Source organism: Linepithema humile, chromosome 7 (assembly GCF_040581485.1).
Source record: "Linepithema humile isolate Giens D197 chromosome 7, Lhum_UNIL_v1.0, whole genome shotgun sequence".
Classification (NCBI taxonomy): Eukaryota; Metazoa; Arthropoda; class Insecta; order Hymenoptera; family Formicidae; genus Linepithema; species Linepithema humile.
The window spans coordinates 3861996-3889484 of NC_090134.1; the positions used below are offsets into that span (position 1 = coordinate 3861996).

Genomic DNA, 27489 nt, shown 5'->3' on the forward strand with positions numbered 1-27489 from the left:
CGTCTACGTAAAGAAAAAAGTAGATGAGAGATGTTCTTGCTAAATTTTTTTTATTTACATACTGATAAGCGTTCCATTGACGTGATCTTCTTTAAAAATATAGAACAAATGTAGATTTTCACATTACATGCTGAATTATTTCTACTATATTATCATTTAGACGATATATCTATTAACACACTTTTTAATTTTTAATGCTAAATTAAGTAAATTATCATTGTGAAATTAATCGTTTGCAAATGTTCGGGTTGACATGAGATGAAACTCTGCCAAACGCAGTTGAAAAACACTGTTGGGATCGCATACGCACTACCTGTTACGTGTCTCTCTCTTTCTGTCTCTCATGCGGATGCACAGCGAGCATCGGGTATAATTCGCGTTACCTAAGAATCTATATAAAAGCACAGTGTATCGCTGCGAGAGTCGCGATAGATGAATATATGTGCATGCATTACTAAATGCAATCTTAGCAGAACTTACGCCACGCATGCACACATAATGCATTACGAGAATAAAATAGAAAGAATAAGAAGTATATGATATAATGTTAGCAGCGCGTAATAAAGTGCAAAAAATAATTAGTTTGAAAATAAATGTCGAAAATAAAAGAAGAGCCCTAGACATCTGTTAAATAATATATGAAGGACACGTATATTTATCAAACTTATAAAAAACAATATCATATAACAATGTACATCTCAGGCCTGTTGTTTATAAAAATCAAATTATATAAGAATATGGACTATTAGAATTTGCTTGTTATCAACACACGATGCTTGTAAAAAATCAAAATTATTTACTGATACGTAAACAATGATAAAACGTAGCGAAACATAGCTGTCAATATGATAAAGTAGTGATTTTGTTAAAAACGTTAGTTATACAGCATTGTTTTTTAAATAACAGTATATGTAAGCTTAGAACAGAAATTCATCGTGAGAATCTTTCTCTTTAAAATAGTTGATTTATTTCAAATGTTTATTCTCTTAATTAAGATTGAAGTCACTGACTCTTCGAAATATAAGATAGAATATTTGTGTTTCTTTCATAAGAAACCTCACGCTTCATCGTGAGACTCTCTATCGACATTAGGCTTATGAAGGAGTCGATCCGTCATCGTCAGACAAGTGAAAAAATAGCTATGTTGCGCGTGATCTACGTTGAAAATAATAATTAACTCCGCGCGCGCTGCGTAAGACGTCAATGCGTGCGATACTTTTACGCGTTTCCCCTTTACCCTTCTCTTGCAATACTTCCTCCTTCTCTCTCAGCCACCGGCGAACATGCGTTTTTTTGGTCCAACAACGCCTGTGCCGCGCTACGAATCGCGAGATCCGCGAGAGAAACGTGCGCGACGCTGCCTGTGGTGTGTGTTTGTGTGTATGCATGCGTGTCCGTGTCGCGCGATTTTCTACGTGTACGTAATGAGTGTGTGTGTGCGGACGAGAGCGCACGCGCTCCTCGCGGAGTCTGTGTATGGGAGAGCGCGCGCGGCGTGTGTACGCGGCCGTGCGAGCGTGAGTGTTTCACACCTGACTACTACGTGAGTCGTGGAAGCGATCGTACGAACATCGAAAAACGATCGCGAGTCCGTGGAAAGACGCGAGTGACGTTAAAAATCACGTTGGCGAACACGCGGATTTATCGCGCGACGCTCACGGCGCTCGGTCGCGCAGAATCGATTTATTTTGTCCGCACGGTCTGCGCGGCGAACACGGTAGGTTAGTTGACCGCGGGGCCGAGCGAGCGCTGAGCTGACAGTAGGCCGGCGACGTCACAGTGGGCCGGTTCGAGCCTTCCTTCGTTCGATTCAGGCAGGCTCCTCTATTCGTTTTACATGTAGCAAGGTAAATATTTAGACGCGGTGTTTTGCGAATTCACAAAAGAACGTGGCCCAGTGCGCGGATTATTATTTTTATCGTCGTACATTCGTCATCGGCGCCGTCGTCATCGCTGTCATCGCTGTCATCGTCGTCGCGGGGGCGGACAACCGTTTCTCCGTCCCGACGGTTTTTGTGACGCGTGCGATTTCGCCGTGACAAACGTTTGATTTTGCCACACAACGTCAGACGGATGAACAGAGAATGGGAGAGATAATGTATGTATTCACAACGGAGAGGGTGCGAGCAACAATTTTCGTCTTTCGTCGTACGTCGTCCGTCGATACGTCTATACGTTACCACTTGCCGTGTTCTTTAACCACCGCAGCCACTGCCATCGCTGCCACTGACGTTCCGTCGCCACTGACCGTTGTCACCGCTGCCCGTCACGAGTGTGACGGGTTCGCGATCAGAAAAACGGACAGAGGGAAAAGATAGACGAGCGGAGAGAAGGAGAGACGAAAAGACGGGAAAATGAGAGAGAAAGAGAGAGAGATCGACAGCGAACGGAAGGATTACGGGGAGAGCGCGAAAAATCGTGACCTCGCGTCACGCAAAAACCGCATCGCGAGACACGCACTAAGTTTCGCGGGTTTCACAGTCGGTGTTTCGATTCTGCGATTCGTGCTCTATGTCGATTCATCTGACACGTCGATCGCTGCATCCGCGCGCGTTATTTGCGCTTCGGCGGAGCTGTCATGAGGCGCAAAGTGACGAAGGACTCTCTGTATCTCCCTTGCGTCTCTTCGGAGCGCGCGCGTCTCTGATCGGGAAATAGTGGAGACACGTGAAAACGCGCGCTCTGACAGCTCGCGCTGCGGCGCGGCGCGTGTACGTCACGTTCGTGAGCGGTTCGCGCGCGCATTTCCGGCAGTCACGATTATAAATCGACGCGGCGACCTTGCGCGGCCCCGAAAACTTTTGGCAGGCGTTTTCAAATCTCGCGATCGGTCTCGTTACACCGTGACGTGGACGCGCGTTCGAAATAGTTCAGCCTCCTCCTCACGACAACGGAAAAGTCTGGCCAGAAACAGAAAAAGAGAGAAAGAGACATAGAGAAAGAGAGAAGAAAAGCGATCTCGGGATGTACGCTCTTGGCACGTTGGTCCTCGCGCGTGCCGCGATCTGATGCGACTCGACGCGCCGCGACGTGCCGCGACACACGTGACAGTGAACAGTGCAACGTGTACCGCGCGAGCGACGCACTTAGAGCCACGAGACGTCGAGGAAGCGAGCAGCTCGCGGCGTCTCGTGTGCGTCATCCGTCGTCGCGACGCGTCTTGAGTCGCTGACGTATATTTCGCGGAGACGGGATCCCTTTCGGGGCGGGAAAGAAAGAGAGCCACTACATTTATTAATGCTCAGTTACATGACAGCGCCGGGTTTGCGACGAAAAGATAAACAGGAAGCGAACGAAATTGTTAAACGTCGGCTGAAGGACGTTACGAGAAAGTCGTGATGAAATGCGCTAATATGCAGACGCGCGTTGTCAAGAAAGAGGCATATTGCGAGAGTGCGTGTCCCGCGAGCCACCAACGCAGGCGGACAAAAATACCTCACGTGCATCGAGAAATTGACGAGAAAAAGGGAGAGAGATAGAGAGAGAGAGGGAGGGAGGGAAACGCGTAAGGGGAGGTAAGCGGCAGGTCGTTTTCAGAGCACGATGCAATCGCGAGGAGACGATCGGGTGAGCGAGTAAAAGTAAAGCATGACGGTCCCGAGGAAATTTAGAACGTTCGAACGGTCCGTCATTACGACGCCAAGAAGGCCTTAACTATCGAGATGTTCTCTCTCGCGCGCGGATTTTACTTCAGCAGTGACAGAAACGGCAGTCGTAGTGACGTTACTTTCAAGGAGGGCTTATTCCGACGAATTCGTGCCAAATTGATCGAAAATAATTAATTGGATGATGTTATGCAAAACTGATTAATTCTTAATGTCAGCCGTGATGTCAGCCTTTTTTTCTTCTTACCCTTTTATTGTAGTTGAATACTATTCAAGAGCTTTCTTATTTTCAAATGTCTAGTTTTAAAATCCCTTTTCGCGCACGCAAAATATCACGAATATTCCTGTATTGACATATAGTTGAATAAAAGAAAGTAGTAGTATCGTCATAAATAAGACTCGTAAAATTTTATCAAATAAATCACATAACTGTCTCGGCACGATAAACCGTAGTATTTTGCATCTAATTTATTAAAAATGATTACGTATGTTAACTCACTTTCGCGTAGCGCAGTTAAAGTAAACGAATTCTGTGTTAAAACGAGCGCTCTGAATAGATGTTGATACGAAAGAAATTCTTTTGTAAAAACTACTTTTTCTCTGCGCTTTTTATAGATCCATCTCACTCAAGAATGTGTAGACTTTCTGTCTGCTATTTGAGTATCTTGACTGACAATGATCCAATAATAGGTTCTAAGCACAACACGCGTTTCTGCGTGGAATTTTCTTCCGTGCCAACATCCATTTGCCCTTGGCTCTCTCATCCAACCCTATCGTTTTAATTAGTCGAATTCACTGTGAAGAGGCTTAACAACCATTGTTAAATCCGATCGTTTACGTTAAAGTAAAGTGCAAGTGGTAACGGTGGCACGCGCTCTGTGATCAATTGTCGACTGACGCAACTGGCTTCAATGTACTTCACTCGAACCTTTGACTAAAATCTGTTCCCCATTTCTCGAACTAATTCGATTAGCTTTGACATTTTATACAGGTTCGTTAGAATAATTTTTTTTCGTTTATTATAATCATAAAGTCTTAAATTTGTGAACGATAACACGCGCGATTATCACAAGCGGAAAAATTTAACTTAAAGATGCAGTATAAATATTTATCATAAAATATTTAGTAATTTCTTAATAGTCAAAGTTTATTATATTCAGCTTTTTTCAAATTACTGAAAGATCTCACATATGTTATTAATTAAACAAGTTACAACGCGACGTATATTACGAATAATAATACGAACAATTATTTGCAGAAGTCAATATTCAATAGTTATAGTGCACATTTATACTGATTGTAGTTGATCAAGTCCTGCTATAATCAATATATAATTATGACACTAAGAAAAAATGCAAAAAAGTAATTGCCAGAATTATTGACATTTCAAACTGTCTATTTTCTCTTATTCTCATGTTTTATTATACCGCGGTCCTAACGCGTGTACAGCGACGATAATAGCATTTCCGCGATCGACTCTTGCCTTGACAGAGACAGACCGCGTGACGTATCGCCTGCGGCGCGAGGACGAGAATACCGAAGACGACGTTCCGTCCTCGTTTCTCAGTTCGGTCCTCGCGCCGCGCAGTCTGTCTTCGTCAGGGAACTGCATCCGATGTTTGAAGCGCGCGTGTTGTCACGCTGTACGGGGCGTCAGAGATGTCGAATTTTACAGGGACTTTAATAGAAAACTTGCTTGCAATACTTTGAGTACAGTAAACGTTAAAGTTTCATTTGCTGCTATAAGATACGAATTATTGTAATAATTATTATCCTCAATTTGCATTATCGTTCACTGCATGTTAAACTCAACGCAATCAACGCAACGTAACGGAGATAAGAATAACTGTTCCGCAATTATAATTTTCAAAACTTATTTTCTAACCTCAAGAAAGAAAAAATAAAAAGATAAGCAATGATTAAGTCTTAATAGTAATACGGATTATCTATTTCAGATAACTAAGTTTTCTATGAGAAAATAATATTCAACGTATCGCGGGTGTAACTCTTTCGGCAATACGGCCCTGTACTCTAAGCAACATAGACATTTGACGTTTCGCGAAGGTCGCGTATTCCAACTCTCCTTCTCTCTCATTCTCTCTCTATCTCTCTCTCGCTATCCGCGTCTCGCTCTCGTCTTTTTCTACTTCTCTGTCAGTCTTTTACGCGACGCGTACGCATACGTACGCTCCGACATTTAACGATCGTTACGCGTTCAATTGTTCATCGTCGTCGTCGCCGAGAAACCGCGCACGACTTTCCGACGTTCGACACGAACGCTTTTCGAGCCGCTTCTGCAACGATACATTCCGCAGCGCGTTATCGGCGAACGTGACATTGAGGATCGCCCGAGAGAGAATTGCAACGTAACGCACCGCGGCGTTAGCCGCCGCTATCGTAGATACCGCGACGTCGCGATGCGCCGCGCCGCACCGCGGCGTCGATCAGCTGGCGTCTCTCTGTCTCTCTCCCTCCGCATAACACCGGCGGCGTGCATGCTCCCTTGTGTTCCGTCATATATGCGTAAAACTGACTGCTAATAGGGCGTGCAGACGCGCGTGAGACATTTGTTTGCATGCGAATTGCGTATAGGATGTCTCGGAAACTCATTGAAAGATCTGCACCTGAAAAGTATATAAACAGATGTAAGTTCAAAAACTCATTTTTCAAGCTTAAATCTTTGAAGATCGCAGCTATGAATACATACATTTGAGCTAAATAAATGCGACAATTAGAAAATAAATTCAATTAAACTCAAATTTGCATTAAAAATCATATATGTAGTTTTTTGAAATACATTTTTATAAACGGTTTTTATCTTATAAATACAAATTGTTTAAAACTCATTAAATAATCTTACTATGTTATCGCATTTATTTTGAAATGATTGCAAACTTGTAGATACAGTCATTTCAAGTGAAATTTATTTAATTCTTTCAAACTTATAGAGCTTGTTTTCCTGATAACAATGTGTAAACATATCAAAATCAATGAAATTTACTCTATTCTGCTTCTCAGGTACAGAAATATTTTACGGGATAGATATTTTGAGGAATTTAAAACTGATTTTCTCATTTTTATATATTATTCTGCAATTCTTCTGCTGTAAAAATATCTCATTATTTCTCTAGTTTTGATTTTCTTTGCGAATACAAATCTTAACCACTTAACATGATAGTGATGATGATCAAAAAGATAATCAAAAAGATAATTTTTATGATCGATTTTGTTGATTAGAAATGATTAAAAAAATAACTTGTGATTTATTTTGCCGGTTTTTTATTTAACTATTTTTGCTTTTATTATTTCCTCTTCTTTTTATGTTGTTTTAATTTGTATATTTGTTCTCATAATGCAATATAATTTCCTATCGGCATATACATTTACATTTGAGTTTTGTATTTTTTGAAAGAGAATTATAACGATTATATATTACGTGGTAAAGAAAAGGGGCATTATCTCAGTACGATAAATATCACTTCGTCTCACACTTTTTCTCTCTTCCTTTTTTCTGTCCCCGTCGCGAATCACGCGAAACTCGAAAAATCGACCGACTCACGCACTGTGGCAGAGTTAAAAACAGCGTCATCTGGCTGTGGCGAAAGAGAGACCGCAGTATTTTGTACATTTTCTGCACTGATTAACGCATCCTCGCGCCGCGAGGTCGTTAACACTGATAAATCAAAAGAAAGCGACGCGTTCAAGACTCCTGCTTCGTGGAAGCATCGATCAAATAATTTTTGTAATATCGTGATATGCAAGGATATCTATATATATTTGAAAATATATAAACTCGATAATAATATCTCGCAAGTACTTAGCTACAAATAAACCGATTTCTTTGTATTTGTTGAAAATTTAAAGTAGAATAATACGACAATAATTATTTTAAAATAAATAGTATCTTACACTCAAAAAAATATTTCGCTGATGTAGTTAGATTTCTAGATATCGCAACAAGAATGTATCGCTATTTTTCGTATCTGTGAAAACATTGTTTGTCACATATAGAATTTATAGCAGTAATGTTCTAGCAATAGCTTCTGAAAAATTTAGGTACCATTGCTAAATGTTATTCATTGCATGATCTAACACGTGATTGATCTTATATAGATAGGCGCTTTAGAGAAACTTTCTTTTTAAAGTTCACAAACAATACAGATATATATTCTGTTTCTGTCATCTAAACTGATTAAGTAATTACATATGCAATATCACAACAGTTGCTAATCATTTGTCTGTTTTAGTTAATTTTTTACACCTAGAAAATTTTAGCTATTATTGCAAGATCATTTTTTTGAGTGTACATGTAATATATATTTTTTAAGCATTAACTTTATTTTTGGCGCTTAGCGCTATAATTTACATATATATATACATTTCAAATCTTTGATTTTTATATATATTAATCTAATATTGCAAATATTAAATTTTTTAATTACTGTAAGCAATGTAAATATTGCTGAATTTTAATGCAATGTTTTCAAAAAATTTTAGTAACGATATCAAAATGATATGCATAATACTTACGTAGTATTGATAAGTTGTATTTAAATACATTGCTAATTGGCATTTGTAACGTAATTCTTGCGACGGGAAAATTACAAGCGGCAAGACGCATTTGTGTATCTCCACGCACTAGCGTATATCGGCACGGGTTATCGATTTATAATCATAATCGTCGCAGATAACAACAAGGCGAAAGAATTAGCCCGAGGTGTTTCATTGCCAAGCGATAGACGTTCGTTCGTTCGCAGGCGTCTTCAAAGAAAGGCCAATACGTTTCGATGTTCTTATCGAAACTTTGATTATTGTTTGACGGATTTGGAGCAAGAATGAACTAGATTCGTGACGGTAATTTTAATCTTTGTTTCAAATTCAAAAATGTTGTTATTTAAGTTATGAAAAAAACTATCTAACTTTAATGAATTCGCATTTGAATCTCCATGAGATAAATACATTTTTCACAAACATTTATGACACAAAAAAAAACTATTCGGAATTTTTCTCAAAAATACGGTTATCACTGCTAAACACCGTTTCACGTTAAAAATTAAAATATTTCGAAAAATATTAAAAAGCGCTCTTGCACAATCTCTGAACCGTTTATTTATTTATACGTATCAAAAGTACGGAGAGTAATCTCGGAACAGGAGAAAAACTCCACGCTTCTATACATATCGCGAAAAACAAAAATTGCGTAACAGCTATCTATCCCATTGTCAGCCGGCCGGACGACTTAAATCGGTTTCGACTGGTTCACGATCTTTTGATTGGCGGCATTCTACAGAGTGATTTTCGATGGGCACCGCCGATGGGCGGTTTTGCCTACAATCCCGGCGTACATGTATATACGTATATATATATACGTATATATGTATATACATATTGTAATCATTTTTAAAACGTGACGGAGACAGACGGGCGAGGTTCCCGAACCTCGGAGATAGAGACGTAATGATTGCAATATTCCGCCAGTAATTGCTCCAGTCGGCCACACTGTTGAAACATCATTCGCGCGCGCGACTCGTAGATTTGTTTTTCCCCCGTTTCCATCTCCGCGTGTCGCGCCGTCCGCCGCCATGCCGTGCGCCGCGTCGGCCGAAATGTCATTCTCGCTGGGGATTCGTTTTCTCTTTCCCCGATTCCCGATCTCTATCTGGTGGCAAACGCTCCCAACCCCACGTCGCTACCAACCTTCCCCCGGTCCCGAACCGCGTGCTGTTCTCGATGCCATTCATCGCGGTTCGAAATCGATACGTGCCATTAAATGCTGGCGATGCATTTAAAACGCGCCACGACCGATCGAGTTGGACGAGAGGCGGGGAGCACGCACTCGATTAGATTCGCGAAAACTGATCCTCGTTAACGCCGCGTTATAATCCGCAGATTGACTTCCCGTAAATGCGGCAAGCGAAACTAGCGTAAGTTGAGGTGTGCTGACATCTCAAGTATTTACGGCGCTCATCTAAGCACCGACGTCATTAAATTTTGATCGTAGTTTAACTAATTTTCTACCGTGCGGCAACAAAAATATTGGTGCTGAGTGATTTCGATGTAACGTGCCTTCGCAGAACATGCACATACACATAACTCGCGTTAAAAAAAACGTGAACAATTGTTTAAACATTTGCGTATTATTAGTATTCTTTGTGACATTTTCGAAATCTCAGCGTAAATTTCTTTAATTATCGTCTACTGATACTTTCTCGCAATTCTAATGACAATACTTTGTCTGGACGTTGCGATTCTACGTGCCATCGTTCTTTTTACGCTAAGAGAGACCGATAGGAGCGAGCGAGCGAGCGACGGCGCTCACGAGCGTGTCGCGCGCGTGAAAGGAAGCCCCCGGCAAAAAGCTCACCACGGGGTATTAGTCATTGGTAACCGACCAGAGCTTTTTCGCCGCGCGTCGTGCCGTGCGATTCCTGCAGTCGTGACCGTCGCCTCGGCTGATTTATGGCGAGCCATCGTTATTTTCGCCTAGCCTAGCCTAGCCTAGCCCGTCTGGGCTAGCCTGGCCTCGCGCTTCTTCTGGATGTCTCTCCCTTGGTACTCTTTCTTTCGTTTTCCAGGTTCTTCCTCTCGCAATCTTTCATACTCTCGCTCTTTCTTTTCTCCCATCTTACCTTCCTCTTTCTCCCTATCCATCTCCGTCTGTGCGTTTCTTCTTCCCTCTCTCCGACTGTATTTCCTACTTGCTCAGTTCGCGTCTAAACGTGGGTGGGAGAGAGGCCGGTCGTTACCATCGGTTAACGATGGCTAGGTGCTACTACCAGACACCTCTTGTTCCCCGTCGGAACCTCGTAACCGAGTGAAGTTGCGCGAAAAATATCCGACCGGACTGGAATGCCTCCTCGTCGCCGGAAGTCCGGCCGTTACGCGTCAATTTCGCCGAGTAATTGACTCGAACATCCAGATAATATCATTATCCTTGACCGATCGTAAACAGCTGCCGCCGCTCGCTGCAACCTTAAACTCATTGATTCTTTCCCATAGATCTGCGAATTCTACAAATCTCTTTGTTGCAAGTACCTACGTACACAGATTCTTGGATATGTTTGTATAATCATATGGAATCTTAAATCTGTAGATCCATAAATTTAGATTTCTTGATGTGCAGTTTTTTAGATTTATTCATTTGTCAGTCACGACTTTCTCAACTCATCGATTTTTAGATCCATGAACACTCATTATATGAAGTTTTTGATCGGTAAATGTTTAAAGCCGCAATTGAGGTCCACTAAATTTTTGAATTTTAAATGTTTTCAAAATTGATTGTGCATTGGTCGTGTTATAAAATTTTGGTACAAACAAAAGTTTCAGTTTACTGTCAACCGCGCAGATCGACCGCAGCATAATAGTGATATAATTCTCTCTTCATTATATTATATTACCTATGTTGAGCGATTCGATTATTCCTCGCCATTAATTTAACAAAATTTGCGTTACACCGCGCAGAAACAAAGCGTAAATTATTACCACGATCAAAATTACCGCGCCGTCATTGCGGTCTGGCTCGTTACGAGCGAGCGATTTGCTCATTCTAAAATTCATCATTTAATTATAATGCGTTACAACCGCTGTCACTCTAACGATAATCCCGGCTCGCCGCATCGACTCCTGGATTTTACCGATTTCGCCAATTCGCATCGACCCACGTCAACCGGCTCATAAATTTCGAGACACGCGGGATGCTGGTTGCCCCGAAACTATTGCATATCTTTTCAGTTATAAATCCATTTAAAATATATCATAAAGAAAAATTATTCATGTATGCTTTTTTCAAGCTTAATTTATTAGCAATCTTTAGTTTTTAATTTGGAATACTATCGTTGGCTATTATAATACTTCTCCATCAAAGTAACTACCATTTTTCTTAACGTATCGACCAATATATATGATTGAAAGGACATTTGATGATTACGAGACATTATGTACATTCTCGCTATTATTTTCGCGTCTCTCTTCGCCTCTTTTCTCAAATGGATGCACCGTCGTCCTTTTTCTCAGGTAGCAGTCGATAAACTGTTTGGAATGTCGTCGAAGTTGTAACGAAGCGCCATAAAGTTACGACTACGTCTCCGGCGCGAAACTCCCACGAACTTTCGAATACCTCTGTCCAGGTAAAAGTTTAAGGAGTTTTCGTAGTATGCGCGTTCGCCCACACGCGTTTCCTGCGGGGATAAAAATGCAAATAATCCAACGCATATTCTCTCTTTAACGAATCGAGTTTCGATATCCTCTAATTGTTAGCGAAAATTTGGGGGAAGGGCAATTTATGTAAATATTTTATACCGAAAATTCGTTCAAAACATTAAGAATCTAAATATATTGCAAGATATTATTTTTAAATTAAATTTTTGGATTTATTTTAGTCACAGAATGTAATTAGAAATTTACTTTTATATCGGTATATAATGTTGAAACTTAAAATAATAACATTCTATTCTTTAATTAATACAGTAGAATTTTATACGATTTGCATACTTTTATATTATTAATATTCATTAAGTTCTTAGCGTCAACTCTTTCTATTTCTTTTCTTTTTCTTCTTTTTAATCTGTAACTTTTCACTTTTATCTACAGATTTTTTATATTTACATAAATTTTTGAAAACTGTAAATCTCTGAACTCTGTAAATTCTAAACTCGTGGTCAGTTAGTATAGTTTAAATTTCACAAATTTGTAAATAAAATTGAAAAATACGTATAAAACTAATAAATTAAACAAATTATTGAACGGATATAGGTAATTTTTTAAATAATATCTTGCAACAAATTATCGATGATGCCGCATTGAAAAATATTTTATATCCATATACTGCATAACGTGCATAACGAATATTTTTCACATAATTCTTCAATCGGCTAGACATTCCTCGAAAGCTCATCCCGGCAAAAAACACCGTAGGGCAAAAGTAGCCTTAATTACACACCGTTGTTTCGCGGTTTAACGATTAGCAATTACTTCGCTCGCGATTACTACTACCCATAAGAGCCGGACAGGGATATGTCCTGTTTAGCGGCCCTGTGCCTTCGTTATCTCCGTAGCTTCGACCACGATATATCGTCATTAGCCGTCACGCACCGTCTCGCAATACGCACACGCCCGCTAATTAACGTAGACCTTATATTTCTTCCCAATAAATTTACTTACAACTTTTAATTAACTTGAACATTCGGTCATAATTTACTATCTCTCTCGAAGACTCTAAATAATTTCATAATGTGACAATCCTTGTTGTAAGCCAGTTTTCCACAAAGCGCTCGATAGAAATATGTTTCATATATTTAAGCGCACATAAAAGTTGAGTATCTGAGAAAACAGGATGTCGGGAAATACACTATCAGATTCGATATAACAATTGCAAAGCCTCCCACACAGTCGCTTTATTTTAAGATAATCAATTATAAATAACGAAGTGTCATTTCCGTAATGTCAGCTTTAATATCACTTAAAATGCCAGATCTCTAGATATAAATACGCGTTCGTACATTATCCTACGAAAAAAATTGCTATTAAAGTATGGTTTTATAAAACCTTCAAGTTTTCCTATGAGCATTATCGATTTATAATAGTTTCCGTTTTCGACAAAGGGATATTGCCGTGAAACACGTCTACCACCATTATAAGGGATTTTTCATGAGATACGTTTTCTTGTGTACCGCGCGAGTAACGATGGATTGCGCTTAAAAATGACACAGCTATAGATAGAAAATTGTCTTATCAAACTGTTAAATATGGCGTGCATAATATATAATCGCAGCTTTTTTCCTTTAGCGTAAATTTGAAAGTGTTTCCGGTGTTTGCCAAGATTATTCAGTTACTTCAATTATTTATTAATCGCGATATTTACTTATATTTGCTTCCGAATCGTACATAAGCTAACTAACTTCATTTTGAGAAATTGATTTTCACAGAAGTGTGGAAATTATTGAGCTAAAATGTTACAAATTGAAGAATTTAAATAAACTAAAATTATTTTCAATTTTTTTTCTTAAATACGCTAAGTTTTAGTTTGACTATAAATATTTTAAATAGTTAAACATTTACACCACTTTTATTTATACCACTTCTACGTATTCTTCGAAAGAAATTTGTAATACGGATTTTGTAAAGTACGACTCTAAGTTTCTTCCTGGTTGCATATGTAAGTGCTCCGACACTGAGATACATTATAGTGTATAACAACCTGTAAAAACGCACGCGTCGTTGCATATCGCTGAGAGAAGCGCCGCTAGTATTGTACTCTTAATGACTTCGCAGAACGAAAGAGAAAAAAAAAAGAAAAGGAAAATAATCCTCTCACACGCGCATTCGCCCACCGCCTGTGCATTCGTGCTCTTTGCGGAAAATCTGCGCGTGTCGATCGTGACGCGCATCTACGAGTCGCGCGTGCGTGCGGCCGCGGCGATACGGAACGATTTCGTAAGACGCACTTGACGCAAACCAGGGACGGATCTGAAAAATTTTCAATAGGACTTTCTGATAAAATTTTATCGTAATAATTATTATTTCATGAAACAATACTTTTACTCCACAGCAATAAATAATTTCTTGTGGATTTAAACATTTTATAATTAACCAGATCGTCAAAAAGACATGAGCTTATTATCGGGTTTCTTTTTAGATTTGATCCATGTGTGTGTATGAAGTAATTTTTATATATATAATTATTTTTTATACATAAAAGTCAAATTATATTTGGGGATGATTTATATCAGTTTCATATTCAGCGTTCACAGAGTATGCAATAATGAGATATTTAATTAAAAATTAATATAATTTTCTTCTACTAAAAAAATCTCTTAATTGGTCAAAAAAGATTTGTACTTTGATATTTTTATTAGGTAGAATCATATTACGGTAGAATCATATTACTTTTCTCTACAAGGAATATTTCCACGCATATGAAATGTGTATCTATTATTGACCACACTGTATAGACGTAACGCATAACCGAGTATTACGAAAATTTGCGAAACGCGTCAGTGAAGAGAAGAAAATTCGTAAAGCAAGCTGCACTTGTTCCTCCCACTTGGAGGGTAAAGCCGATATCTCGGTGTTCGCCAGCGTTATCCATCCCACGCTCTTGTACACATACGTACGCGTATCAATTAACACGCGCTACAACGGATCGTGCGTACGACGTGCGCAATCGCGGATTGCGACTGATATACATATACATACATACAAACGTCACCCACGCATACGTGCTCGCAAACGCACGGCCGCGAATTTTTGCCGCACCGACGCCGGTAGCATTGGCTAATTTTACCGCGCGGATCGCGCATGCAAGTGGAACGTTGTAATTCTACAATTTACGAGCAATTTATGCGGGGAAATGGACCCCCCATCAACTTCGACTTCTCTTATTGTCTCGCGATTTCCTCCGAACACTTTTGTACAATAACTGCATATCTCTTGTACAAACAAGTTATTTTGCATTTTCTAAATTTGGTTCTCTCAGAATGTAATTAGAATTATATCGTAATTATATCATAAAATTATATCATAATTAAGAATCTAAAATAACGAAAATGTGATCAAACAAAATTATATACTGTTTTTACATCTTTTAATATTTCACTTTAATATTTCATGAAGCATGACTTACAAAACGGAGAATAATTTCAATGTTTAATAGGATAATTAAAATTTATATATAAATATTATTTATATATAAGAGTTAACATTTTTAAATGATGCTTTGCTTGTAAATATGAAATGATAGATTGAAGCAGACAGCAAAACATATATTTCAAAGGTTACATTGCCAAGTTTAGGATTAAGAAAAATTATCCGTATTATGTATTACAACACAATCATAGAAGAGTTGGTGTTCTAATATTAATCTCAAGTTTCCGCATATTAATGATTGATAATTACAATAAAAAACTAATTCGATAAAATGCTTTTATAATTAGAACTATAGGTAATCATTTAATAAATATGAATATTTTCTCAAACTCCACAAGAAATATACTTTAGTATTTTTATATATTCCAAATTCTATTCTTGTTAAAAAATAGACATCAATAATTCATCTTTTCGTTAATTAAAAGTGTAAAATTTAATTCTGTCCAAAGTGAAATCTGTGATAAGGGCTATATAATTCTATTGTATTTCGAAAGCTATTTCAAAGATGATTTGCGCGGATTTTCACGGGATGTTATGCGGAGTATAATGCGAATGAACATTCGTGAAGCTCTCACGTCGCAAACCGCGCGTGCATATCGTTCGTAAATGGATTGACCCAAAGAAAACCTCTGAAATGACATAAATAACGACGGTGTGTGGGCCGTATCGACTTACGTAACAATACGCGCTGCCGTCGCCACCGCCGCGAACCTCCGCAGAAAAATCACGCAGGAAGATTAAGCACACATAGTGAGAATGAAACGATCGCGCTCATGGCACGATCGTTACAAACTTGGAAAAATGCAAAGACCGGGGAAAGTCAGGAAACGTTCGAAGTCCATCTGTGTAGCAGTCTAATAGAATATCGATCGCGTGGTTATCAGCGAATTTTTTCATTGTCGAAGAATTTATAGATAAAAGGAAATACGGATAGCCTGAGACACCCCGCGTATTTCTATATAATTTGCTTTTTTCCGAAACAAAACAATTTTCGATAATTTTTATTTTAAATAGCTTATTATACTGACGATTATTTTTTTATTTCTGAAATACAAGTTCACACATTTATAAAAGATAAAAAAGAAAAAATTCTTTTAGAAAAATTTCTATATTCATTCCTGACGTCAACTAGCGACGAAATAGTTGTCACTGGCAGGGTGCCTAGTGAAATCGAAAAGATAAACGTCACCGAATAACATTACTTTTATGAATTTAATACTAATAATTTATAATTATAGACATAGTTATGAGATGTAAAGAAATATTTTTTTACGAAATGCCATCAGGCGAAAAAGCCGCAGTTGCGCAAAAATCCCGCTTCAATTTCTCTCTTTCTCTCTCTCTCTCTCTCTCTTAACTACTTCTGAGAACACAGGAACTATTCCCGGTTGTATACAAAAGAATGGAAACATTAGGAAATAAATAGATCGCAACATTTTGCTGCATTTTTTACATTGCAAAAGCTTTATTAGTAGCGAATAAATTGTTTTTTGAAGTCACATAAATGATTAGAATATCAAGATTAGACAGAAAATTATTTACATTACATTTTTGTAAATATTACATAATAGAACAAAATAATAATGATAGAAATTATAATAGAAATTATAAATAGGAATGCCGAGCGAAGAAATACACATAACAACTTAAATGAATGCAAACAGGTGACGATTGCGCTTAGCATTGCGCGCCGGTATACGGCTTCACTACTCGCTCCGCGAGCGTTCATAGATATGTACATCCACTTTGGGTTCTTAACTTTCGCTATTAAGCGATTTCGCTGAAACCGGTACTTGTGAGTAAAGTTTGTAAAGCGCGGCGAGAGAGAACCCGCCAGACTGCGGTGTTTATTGCGCGGAAAAAGAGCGGCAAGCCGCAGCGGCGTTTCATGGCACGCGTGCGTCCGCACCTTTGCTGGATTAAATCAGCGATTTCTATATTTGCAGATGATAAATTGTCTATGAATGCGCGCACGAATGACGTGAGGCGTTTGCTTTTTTTTTTTTTTTTTTTTTTTTAATATATATATTTAATAAGGCAATAAAATTCCGCGATCGATGCGACACGCTTTATACTTGGCATTTACGTGCCCGAGAAAGGCTATATGAAACGCACAACCGCGTAATCATTACAAAAAAGAAATAACTGCAGATCTGGGGATTGGCAAGAGAGCGTTTTTATTGTTTTATTTTTGTGTATTTTCGGTAATCGAATAAGAAACCTTATTGCAAACAATAATTGCAATTGATATTCTCATATGTTTAATATTATCTTTACTGTTATAAACTAAATGAATATTATAATTATATTATGTTACATATATACTCTATTCTTATATATTTATATCAAATTATCTCATTCCAAATTTATATTAAATAATAATTACCGATATGCGAATTGTAAACACCGAGGATGTTATTTCAAACTTGTGAATAAATATATCTCACGGGAGTCGAGCAAAATATGAGTAGAGAGCGTTAAACATATCAATCGATACTCCATGACAAGATCGTCGTTACATCACCCATGGAAATGATTTGATGCGAGTTGGCAAATAGAGTTTACCGGTTAGCGGACCTAGCGCTTCCGGCAAAAAAAAAAGTTTCGAAGGTTCCGGTAACAACCGACGTTATAGCCGTAAAACGATGAAATCAATGCGTAACGACCGTGCCGACGCTATATTTAGCGTGCGAGAGTACAGGTAATTCCTATAACCGTCCCGGCGCATTGACAGGTGCAATTTATCTGAAGCCTGAATGCACGCTGTGCGCGAGCCTCTGTTTTAAAACGCTCGAAAACTGATTATTCGCGCTTCGACATCGCTTCCCTCCAATTCGCGATACAGTAACCTCGCACAGACTGCAATGTAATTGGCCAAGCGATATAAAGCGGCGTCAAAGAATAAAGGAGATATCCGTTCGATCTTTTAGTTATCGATTTTCAATCGTTATTCAGTTCTCGCTTTGTTACATAATCAATTAATCCGTTTAATTTTGCGTTTTAACGTCGAATCAAAATTCAGAAAAAGCAAGATTTAAATATTTTTCGAATTTAAACGACTAATAAAATTTTATCGTTTAAATTCGAAAATTCAATCGCTACTCAAACGAGTCTTATTCTCATTTTTATGAAAAAGAAAAATTAGCTTAGATTATTGCTGAAATAATCAGACGGAGTTTCGGACACCGTGTATACGATGGCGATTTCGTCATGCACCGTCATAATATCGCGGGGGCCAAACGAATCACGCGAGTATCGTGCGACGGTATATACACGCCATCTCGCATATATCCGCGAATATATCACGCAAATGCACGTTTACGCGAATAACGCTTCGGCATAATTATGTGTGTGCGTGTCGCTCGCTGGGCTGCGCACATATCCGCGACACGTGCGTGCGCGCCGTTTCACGCATTAGGCAGCGGCAATAAATACAGTCGAACGCGGGAGAAGGAATAATAAAAGATAAGCCCATATCGTCAGCTGATATCGGCCGTGCATCTCCGGATGTGCTCGGATGCACCGGTATTAAATGTTGGCGACGAGCGCGCGCTGGTAAACATGCGTTCACAAAGTGCGTCGGTGTAAAGCGCACGATGCATCGATATGCTACAAAACAACAACACTCTTGAATAATAAATCGCGATTACGCGTCAAAGAATCGCGTCATTCATGTCGCTCGCACACCTCCCAACGAATCGTCCTGTTAAATGTACGTGTTTCGCAATAGATACGTTCAGTGCGCATGATAGTTATTCATTATAAAAAAGTGAAATGATTTTTTCTTAAATAAATATCGATTTATGAGTGATTTTTAGTGTAAAGTGAGTAAAACATTTTTAAGAGTCTCAGCGAAACACATTTAGGACAGATAACAAAATCTTTTTTTTTCTCAGTCTTAAGCGATCTTTATTTTAATAATTTGACGCAAGATATTTAATTTTAACATTTAAAAAACTATGAAAAGACGTGACGTATTTAAATCTTTCGGTGAAGAAAAATTATTTCAATTTTTTTTGTACGAAATATTACTGTGTTGTCGAAAACACCGTGTTTTCTAAATACGTTGTGTAGCAACCGAAAGAAATCGCGACGCCTGGGCCACGTGATGCGGTGTTCTTAGGAATTATTTACGTTATCGGTCGCGAGTTCCGGCGGTGTACAGGTTTCTCTTATATAGCAGGGTTGCGGGGTGCAGTTCAGACATGGGAAGTGAGCATTACTGCCTGAGGTGGAACAATCATCAGAGCAACTTGCTGGGTGTGTTCAGTCAACTGCTGGAGTCGGAGTCGCTGGTGGACGTGACACTGGCGTGCACGGAGGGACCGTCGATACGCGCACACAAGGTAGTCCTCTCCGCGTGCTCCAGCTACTTCCAGGCCCTGTTCCTCGACCACCCGAACCGCCACCCCATCGTCATCCTAAAGGACGTACGTTTCGCCGAGCTACGTACCCTCGTCGACTTCATGTACAAGGGCGAGGTAAACGTCGAGTACTGCCAGCTATCGGCCCTCCTCAAGACAGCGGAGAGCCTCAAAGTTAAGGGTCTAGCGGATATGACGAACATCAACGCGGCGGTAGCGTCTAGGGAGGAGCAGCAGCAGCAACAGCAGCAGCAACAGCAACAGTCGCAACAACAGCAACAACAACACACAAGCGCCTCCGATACGTCGCGGGAGCATCATCGAGAACGAGAACGAGAACGAGAACGAGATCGAGACCGAGAACGAGACCGAGAACGAGAACGAGAACGAGAACGAGAACGAGAACGAGAACGAGATCGAGACCGAGACCGAGACCGAGACCGAGACCGAGACCGAGAGAGCATAAAAGAGACGAGCGGTAAAGATAGGGAACGAGAGTCGAATGTCGCCGGGGTGTCGGCTGGCGCTAAAGAATGCGAGCAGCAGCAGCAGCAGCAGCAGCAGCAGCAGCAGCAACAGCAGCAACAACCTAGCAGCATCGCTCAAAACACTCCCAGCGAATCCGTGGATGCGGTGGACATGACGGATTGTCCGCCGTCGCCCGCGGGACCCGGTAGTCCGTGCCCGGGACCGCTCGCCCTCGACCGGCCCAGGAGGGACTCCGAGGACGCGGCCAGCCTCGAAGAGACGAGAGCCGGCTCTCTCAGCCCGATCTCGGTGCACAGCGGACCATCCGACATGAGCCTCAGCAACAATACAGGCGGCGGCGCGCCCGGCGGCGTGCTGCCGTTGAATCTGCCACAGAGCCGGCTTCCGTCCCCGCACAGTACCGAGCCCCTCGCCGGCCCGTCGGGCTTACCCCCGGTTCAGCAAGTTCCGCTAGTAAGTATTTTACGATAAGATTAATCTCTCAGAGTGGAAACTCAATCCTGATCCGGGCAAGTAGGATCCGTTGAATCTAGAAGCTCGGCTGACATAATATTTTCATTTAGTATTTAGCAGGAGAAGGCCTGAGCGTTAGAATAATCAAATAGATCTTTTGTATATATTGAATGGTTAAATATTTAATAATTTACATATTATACATACGTAAAAATATTTATATAGAAAGATATTTATGCAAATCTAACGAATCTTACTTGCCCTTCTTCTTTATAAAATTATCAATTAATTTTGTTTATCGATAAAACTTCTGTCGGTATACATTGAATTTAAATTTTTAATTAATCAAAAAATCTATCATTAAAGTTAACGTCGTAGATTTTCAGATGCATTATAGAAAAATAATATACGAGTGCAAACATAAGCTTAAATTCGATAAAGTTTTGTCACGGTGATGATTTTTTTTTTCTGCACATATAAAACATCAGATTTCTAACGTAAAAATGGTATTACGAGAGCTTTTGTGCTTTCAGCTGACACATTTATTGAATAATTTTATTTCCGATCGGTTCAGCTGAAACATCGATAACTAACGTCGCGATTATCATGCAGAAGGTAAACCGACGATAATTTCAATGTTATCTGTCGATAGTGTCGCGTCTGATTTTCACGGTGTGTTTGTTACCTGGATGTAAATCCGATGCACTCTTTTGTTGCAGTCCCTGAAAAAAGAGATGGACTGGGAAAGGTCGACCGAGGAGCGTAGCGCGAGCAGCGAGATATCCACAGACTACAGACTCCCGCCAGATCCGGTGAGTGTCCTTTTTTCCGGCGAAACGTATATATATATATCTATATATCTATATATTTCCAATTTATTATTGATTACTTTTTATTCTCGTATATCCTCTCTTTGCTCTGCATTTCTATACATATATACATAGACTATTGATAACCGTTATCGTCTCGCTCATTCGCAATCGTCGGCAGGAGCGGCGCATTGCAGATGAGACGACGATGTACTTGCGCCAAGTTCCTTTGAGTTGCAACTGCAATTACATATTGCAATGCATTGTATATCGCGTTACGGTCATCATCATGACCGAATCACGGCGGATCGTTCGTGACGCGCCACCCGGTGATGACATACGCGGCTTTGAAATATAAGTCAGTACATATAAGCGTACTTTGCTTCACCCGAAAGTCCGACGGTGATCGCATACGCACGTATACGCGCGCACGCACGCATACGTGGTGTATATGCGCCGAATTCACTTTGCATGTGGGTCTCTTGCATGTGCCCAAGTGCTTTGCTGTTTGCTGCTCTCCCTGCTAATTTGATAGAAATATCGCGTCATTAACGAAATTGCCGTTCGTGCGGTGTCTCGAGGATCATGATCAATGGTCTCACAGCAAACAGGACACTCGTTCGTTCCATTGCGCTTGATTTGTAACAAATTCCCCCGCCGACAGTAGCCACCCCCTTTATGATCGAGCTCTTTCAATGTTTCGACGCGAGACATGTTCTAAAACTCTTCGCCAGTAACGTCGATGCTCTCATCGCTTGTCGTTGACGTACGTCAAAGCGTTATTTCAAAAGCATCCTCAACGTAGCTTTCGTTCGGTAAATTACGGCCGTGACTTTTCACTGCGGCTACAAAGAGAGAGAGAGAAAGAGATACGCGCGGTATATTGTAAATATTGTTCCAATGATGATCGAGGAAAAGAGAAAGGAGAGGAATAGCAAAGAGACTCAAAGCTGTCGCGACGGAGATTTTGACATTTTGAAGACTAGAGGATTTTACAAAAAAAAGGGCTATAAGTGAAAAATGATTTATCCGCTGAAGAGTTCTTTATGAAAGGTCGAAGAAGCTAGTTTGCGAAACATTTATGAGATATAATATAAATAATAAGGAAGATTTTTCGCGTTTATTGTCTAATTAATAATATTGCTTTGTAGAACTTTTTCCCCGAAAATATTCTTACTTGCAATACTTTATAGCTTTCTTTGTATAAAGTCTTCACTTGCGTGTCATATCCGACGCCAGTTTGGAAATCTCGTTGGGACATAATAAATGCGAAAAACGAGATCGTGCATGCTCGTCTACTGTGGCGAATATATTGTCTTCTTTTCCGAACTAATTCACTGTCCATCACGTCCCTCATGTATATTCCCTCGTTTTCTCTCTGCCTTCCGACGCATAAACATATATATCCAGCCTGTCTTTCTCTCTCTTTCTCGTCCCTGTTTGAACATCCATCTTCTCGTCTTTGCCTCTTTATCCCACTTTATCCGTCGTCCGTCGATTTCTAAACGCTACTACAGAGGTGTGAAAATTATTAGATCAAAGCGAATTATTCCGCCGATATCTCCCTAAATAGGATAATTATGTAGAGTCACACTTAAAACGCGAGCGTTACAGCGTAAACAAAACGCATTAGAATGGAAAATGCTACATACATTAAGGATCTCTAATTACACAATTTATAATTGTCTAAATAATTGAAAAATACGAAACCTTCATCCTAGAATCCGATCGGTTTTTCACACCTTTGTATCTTCCACTATCTCGCAACGGTTTTTTCTACTCCTTCTGCACAGCATTCTTTCCTCCGCTACGCGTGCAGCTCGCGCCAAGCGTGTACTAGCTGATCGTAAAAGCTCGACCCCTTCCGTCTGTGAACTCCATCTCCACGTACTTTGAGGGGACCGAGAAAAAGCGCTCGAAGTTTACCATTCGAGAGAGACGGAAAAAAAAAAAAACTGACAAGCGAAAGAGACTACGAAAAGCCAGACGAATCCTCTCCCGTCCTGCCAGCCTGTCTTGCTAGCTCACTGTCAAGAAGTTGACCTTCGTTTTTGGCCATGGTTGTTTTTTACTACATTTATATATATATATACATAAATATATATACATATATATATACACATACGTTATGTATCGCATACCGTTTGTACATTGTGGTATAAATATCTATATATATTTACATATATAGTTTTTGCAATATATATATAAATATTTATACATTATACATATATCTATATATATATATTGGAAAATTTATTGACATATTCATTATACCATTTGTTACTTTGTAATATCTGTATTTCGATTTGTCGTTTTGAGTGCAATGTCTTTTGCTACGGCGAATAAATTTTGCGGCGCGGCACATACGCTGCGAGTACAATTAAAGGGAGGAGGGACGAGAGGGGCGGGTTGAGAACGAGGCTGTGAGGGTTGTCATGGACCTGTATAGACATATATATCTGTTGCTATTTTTATCTACGTATATATATTTATTCATTTATTTATATATATGCAAGATGTCTCCCCCGGAAATATCGTCACCCATTTTATTTATAGATTTCTTGACCAATTTGAAATCAATCTTACTTCAAAATAAATTTATCAACACGCTTCTTTGTAATTTCAATATCATATATACATACATAGTGTCAAATATCCTTGTAAGTTTCATAATAAGATTCTGATAAAGTCTCTGAAATTAATTAATGAAATAGTTTTTATTTTTTATTTGCATTGTTTACTTTGTCAAGAATTTGTTGATTTTAGTCATTTATAAATTAACAACTCTCTTAAATAAAATATTTGAAAAAAAAAATTAAAGATATTTATGTTTTCAAATTGGTCAAAAAATCATAGATGAAAGGAATGGCGGTAATTCGGGGACACCCTGTATACATATATATATCAATACGTCGTGACACACTCGAATAGTTTGTCATACATGTGCCTGGGGTGCGCGGCGCGCCAAACAAAAATGAGCGTCAACTTCTTGTGAATACCGTCTTGCGTGCTGCCGAGAAGCGTCAGCTTCTCGCCACGCCGGAGACACTTTCTCCTCCGAACGAATAGAATTTGTGAATTAGACACGAAAGGAAAAGAAGATAGAGAAGGAAACATAATGGAGAGACAAAGAGAGAGAGAGAGACAGAGAGAGAGAAAGAGAGAGAGAGAGAGAGGACCTGGTTTAGTCGCAACACGTGCTTACAGTAGTGTCGAAAGAACGAGCTTGCCTGTTCTTCCTTTCTTTATTTATTTATTTTTTTTTACCGAAAACTTAGATGCATTAGAGAGAAGCGAAAGAAGGGAGCACGATGCGAAGCGGAAGGATATCTTGTTTTTTTTTTTTTTCTTGTCCATTCGAGGTAACCGCGGCGCTCGTCTGTTTCCGAAACGATGCGCCGCGGTTTATATATATATATATAGATACATATATTTATATAATATACATATATACATATATGTAATATATGTGTGCATCTGTGTATCCTGCGAATCGAGTAGTGCCGGGACGAACGATTTGTCGCACATTATTGCGGTATACATACGGTAGTGTAGTATTGCGGTATATAATCAGTACTAACGTACCGTCGGGATGCTCTTTCGGAACTAGATCGAAAAAAAATGTTTTCAAAAAGAGAAAAATAGAACAATAACTCGAAGTAGATTAAAGTAGAGACCAAAAAAAAAAAAAAAAAAAGAAAGAGAAAGAGAGAAGAGAGACTAGATAGAAAGAGAGATACAAAGAGAGAGATAGAGTCGGAGATGAGTCTTTCCCGCGGGGGTACAGAGCACCGGAGGGAAGACAAGAAGTTGATGTTCTTGTTTGTTTGGTTGCAGGAGTTGATGGGTGTGGATGAGCGGGTGTTTGCGTGCATGTACTGCGGTGCCTCGTTCCTCCACCAGAGCAAGCTGACGCGGCACATCCTCTCGCACAGCCTCGAGTCGCTCAAGTACCGCGAGCAGGCGGCCCACCTGCAGCTGCAGGCTCAGCTGGGCCTCGAGCCCGGCATGCACCTGCCGCCGGAGGCCCACTACCCCGCCGCGGGTACGATCGAGCCGATGGACTTCGAGCTCGCGGCCCACTCGGACCCGACCTCCGGCGTCGTCCTCTGCAAGTTCTGCGGCAAGTCCTTCCCGGACGTCGGCTCGCTGATCGCTCACCTACCGGCGCACACCGGCGATCGGCCGTTCAAGTGCGAGTTCTGCGGCAAGGCGTTCAAGCTGCGCCACCACATGAAGGACCATTGTCGCGTGCACACCGGTGAGCGGCCGTTCCGGTGTACGCTGTGCGGCAAAACCTTCTCGAGGTCGACGATACTCAAGGCCCACGAAAAGACACATTATCCGAAGTATGTGCGCAAGTTCCTGTCCCCGAGCCCCGTGGACCCCTCCGAGGAAGAGGCCCCGCCGCCGCCACCGCCGCATCATTGAGTTCGCCTTAGCCTCAGCAGTAAAGACCGCCGTCATGCCGCCGCCGCCGCCGCCGCCGCCGTCGCCGCTGGCGACGACGACGACGACGACGATCGCCGTACGGAACGCGCTGCTGATCAACGACGCCACCGCGTTGTCGTCGTCGCCAATCGCTCGAACGGACCGACGACGACGACAACGGTGTCGTTTCCGCTTCCGGTGCGGCCGCCGCCGCCACCGCCGCCGCGACGCGTCTCTCCGACATCGTTCCGCATCCGCATGTTCCGCCCCGCTCCCACTCCGCACGTTCTCCGATTCTCCCCCGGTACCACCCGTCTCCTCTCATCCACCTGCTGATCACACGCGTCGCGACGCGCTGCACCCGCCGCGGGCCGCGCGACGCGCGACTCCCCGCGTCGTCGTCACCCAACGGTCTCAACAATCGAGCGACGGGGCAAGAAGCCGGCGGTGTTTCTAGTTAGTCCTGTGATTTTGGTTAGGATGGTTGGTAAACGCGTGTTCAGGGGGAGGGACACGTTAATAACGAGCTCCCTCGTTTAATCAGTGCTTTAAGACGAAACGTTTAGCTTATTATATACATATAAATATATAAATATATATATAGATATATATTATAAATTATACGTATATATATATCGATAAATTATTGAAGGTATATATATACATATACACACACACACGAGCGAGACGGGGTAAGTTAAAAGGAAGAAAAAGGGAGGGGGGGAAACGGGCAGAGCGAAACGGAACAGGAGGGTAAACAGGGGAGGGAGCGAGGGGGGAGGAGAATTTGAGCCGCCACGGTTGGTGCTTTTAAGAGATTTTGATAAAATGCTGTGAATATTATATTGATTACGATTAACTATAAACTATTGTAATAATGTACTGACGTTGTACGATGTACGATGCGACTGTTGTTGATATGATTGAGAATATTTTATACAGTTGACACGGGGGGTTGGGAATAAGAACGCGCGCGCGCGCGCGCGCGCCGACGGTAAAAAGACACGACTGGAAACTGGATAGGGCGGGGAGGGGGGGATAAACAGGAAACGTCCACTTAGTGAAATTCTACTATGGTGCAGTTTGACTCGGTGGACACGCGGTTCGTAAATTTGCAATAGGGAAAAACTGAGTAAAAGAAAGAGAGAAAGAGAGAGAGGTAGGAAGAGGGTGAAAGGTAGAATTTGTTACGAGTGCGCTGGCATTAGTGGCTTCTTCGATTAACTATTGTTCCTCATTTTTTTTCCAAGGCAATATCACCTTCCTCCGCGCTCTCGCCGTCGCGAGTCGACGGATCATGGACGGATACCGGCGCGCAGACCGCACCGAAAAACACTGGATCGAATCCGTCTTTTTTTGTGCACGTCGGAAAGTGTTTCGTGCGTTCCGACGTTTACGGTTTGCAGAATTTGCTGTCCGGAGTGCATCCTTCAGCGAGTCCGCGCGCGCGAACTCGTCGCCGCAAGAAGGTTTGGAAAAAATCAAGTAATCAAGCGATTCCTTATCGCGAAGCCTCTCGTATCGGACACGTTTCCGGCGCGATTCTCTCGCATCTCGCCGATCGAGAGTTGCAGTGAATACGCGACGGCGCGGTAGCCATTGAGACAGTGCAATACCTGATTATGCGACACATCATTACGCTACTTTTTTTTATTCTATTTTAGTTTAATTCTTATTTAACGTTACTTACATTTC

At 40.8% G+C, this 27489-nt stretch overlaps 2 protein-coding genes across 2 annotated transcripts in view; both read left to right on the forward strand.

The window, feature by feature from the left end:
• Positions 1-27489, forward strand: part of LOC137000978 (zinc finger protein 211-like) — an 82039-nt gene that overhangs the window by 19796 nt on the left and 34754 nt on the right. The gene's annotated exons all lie outside the window — the stretch shown is intronic.
• Positions 1737-25952, forward strand: mamo (maternal gene required for meiosis). The gene is made up of 4 exons (XM_067358696.1): positions 1737-1847; positions 19429-20554; positions 21274-21366; positions 25201-25952. Exons 2-4 carry the CDS (start codon positions 19454-19456, stop codon positions 25792-25794), a joined length of 1788 nt encoding a protein of 595 aa, XP_067214797.1. The 5' UTR covers positions 1737-1847; positions 19429-19453; the 3' UTR covers positions 25795-25952.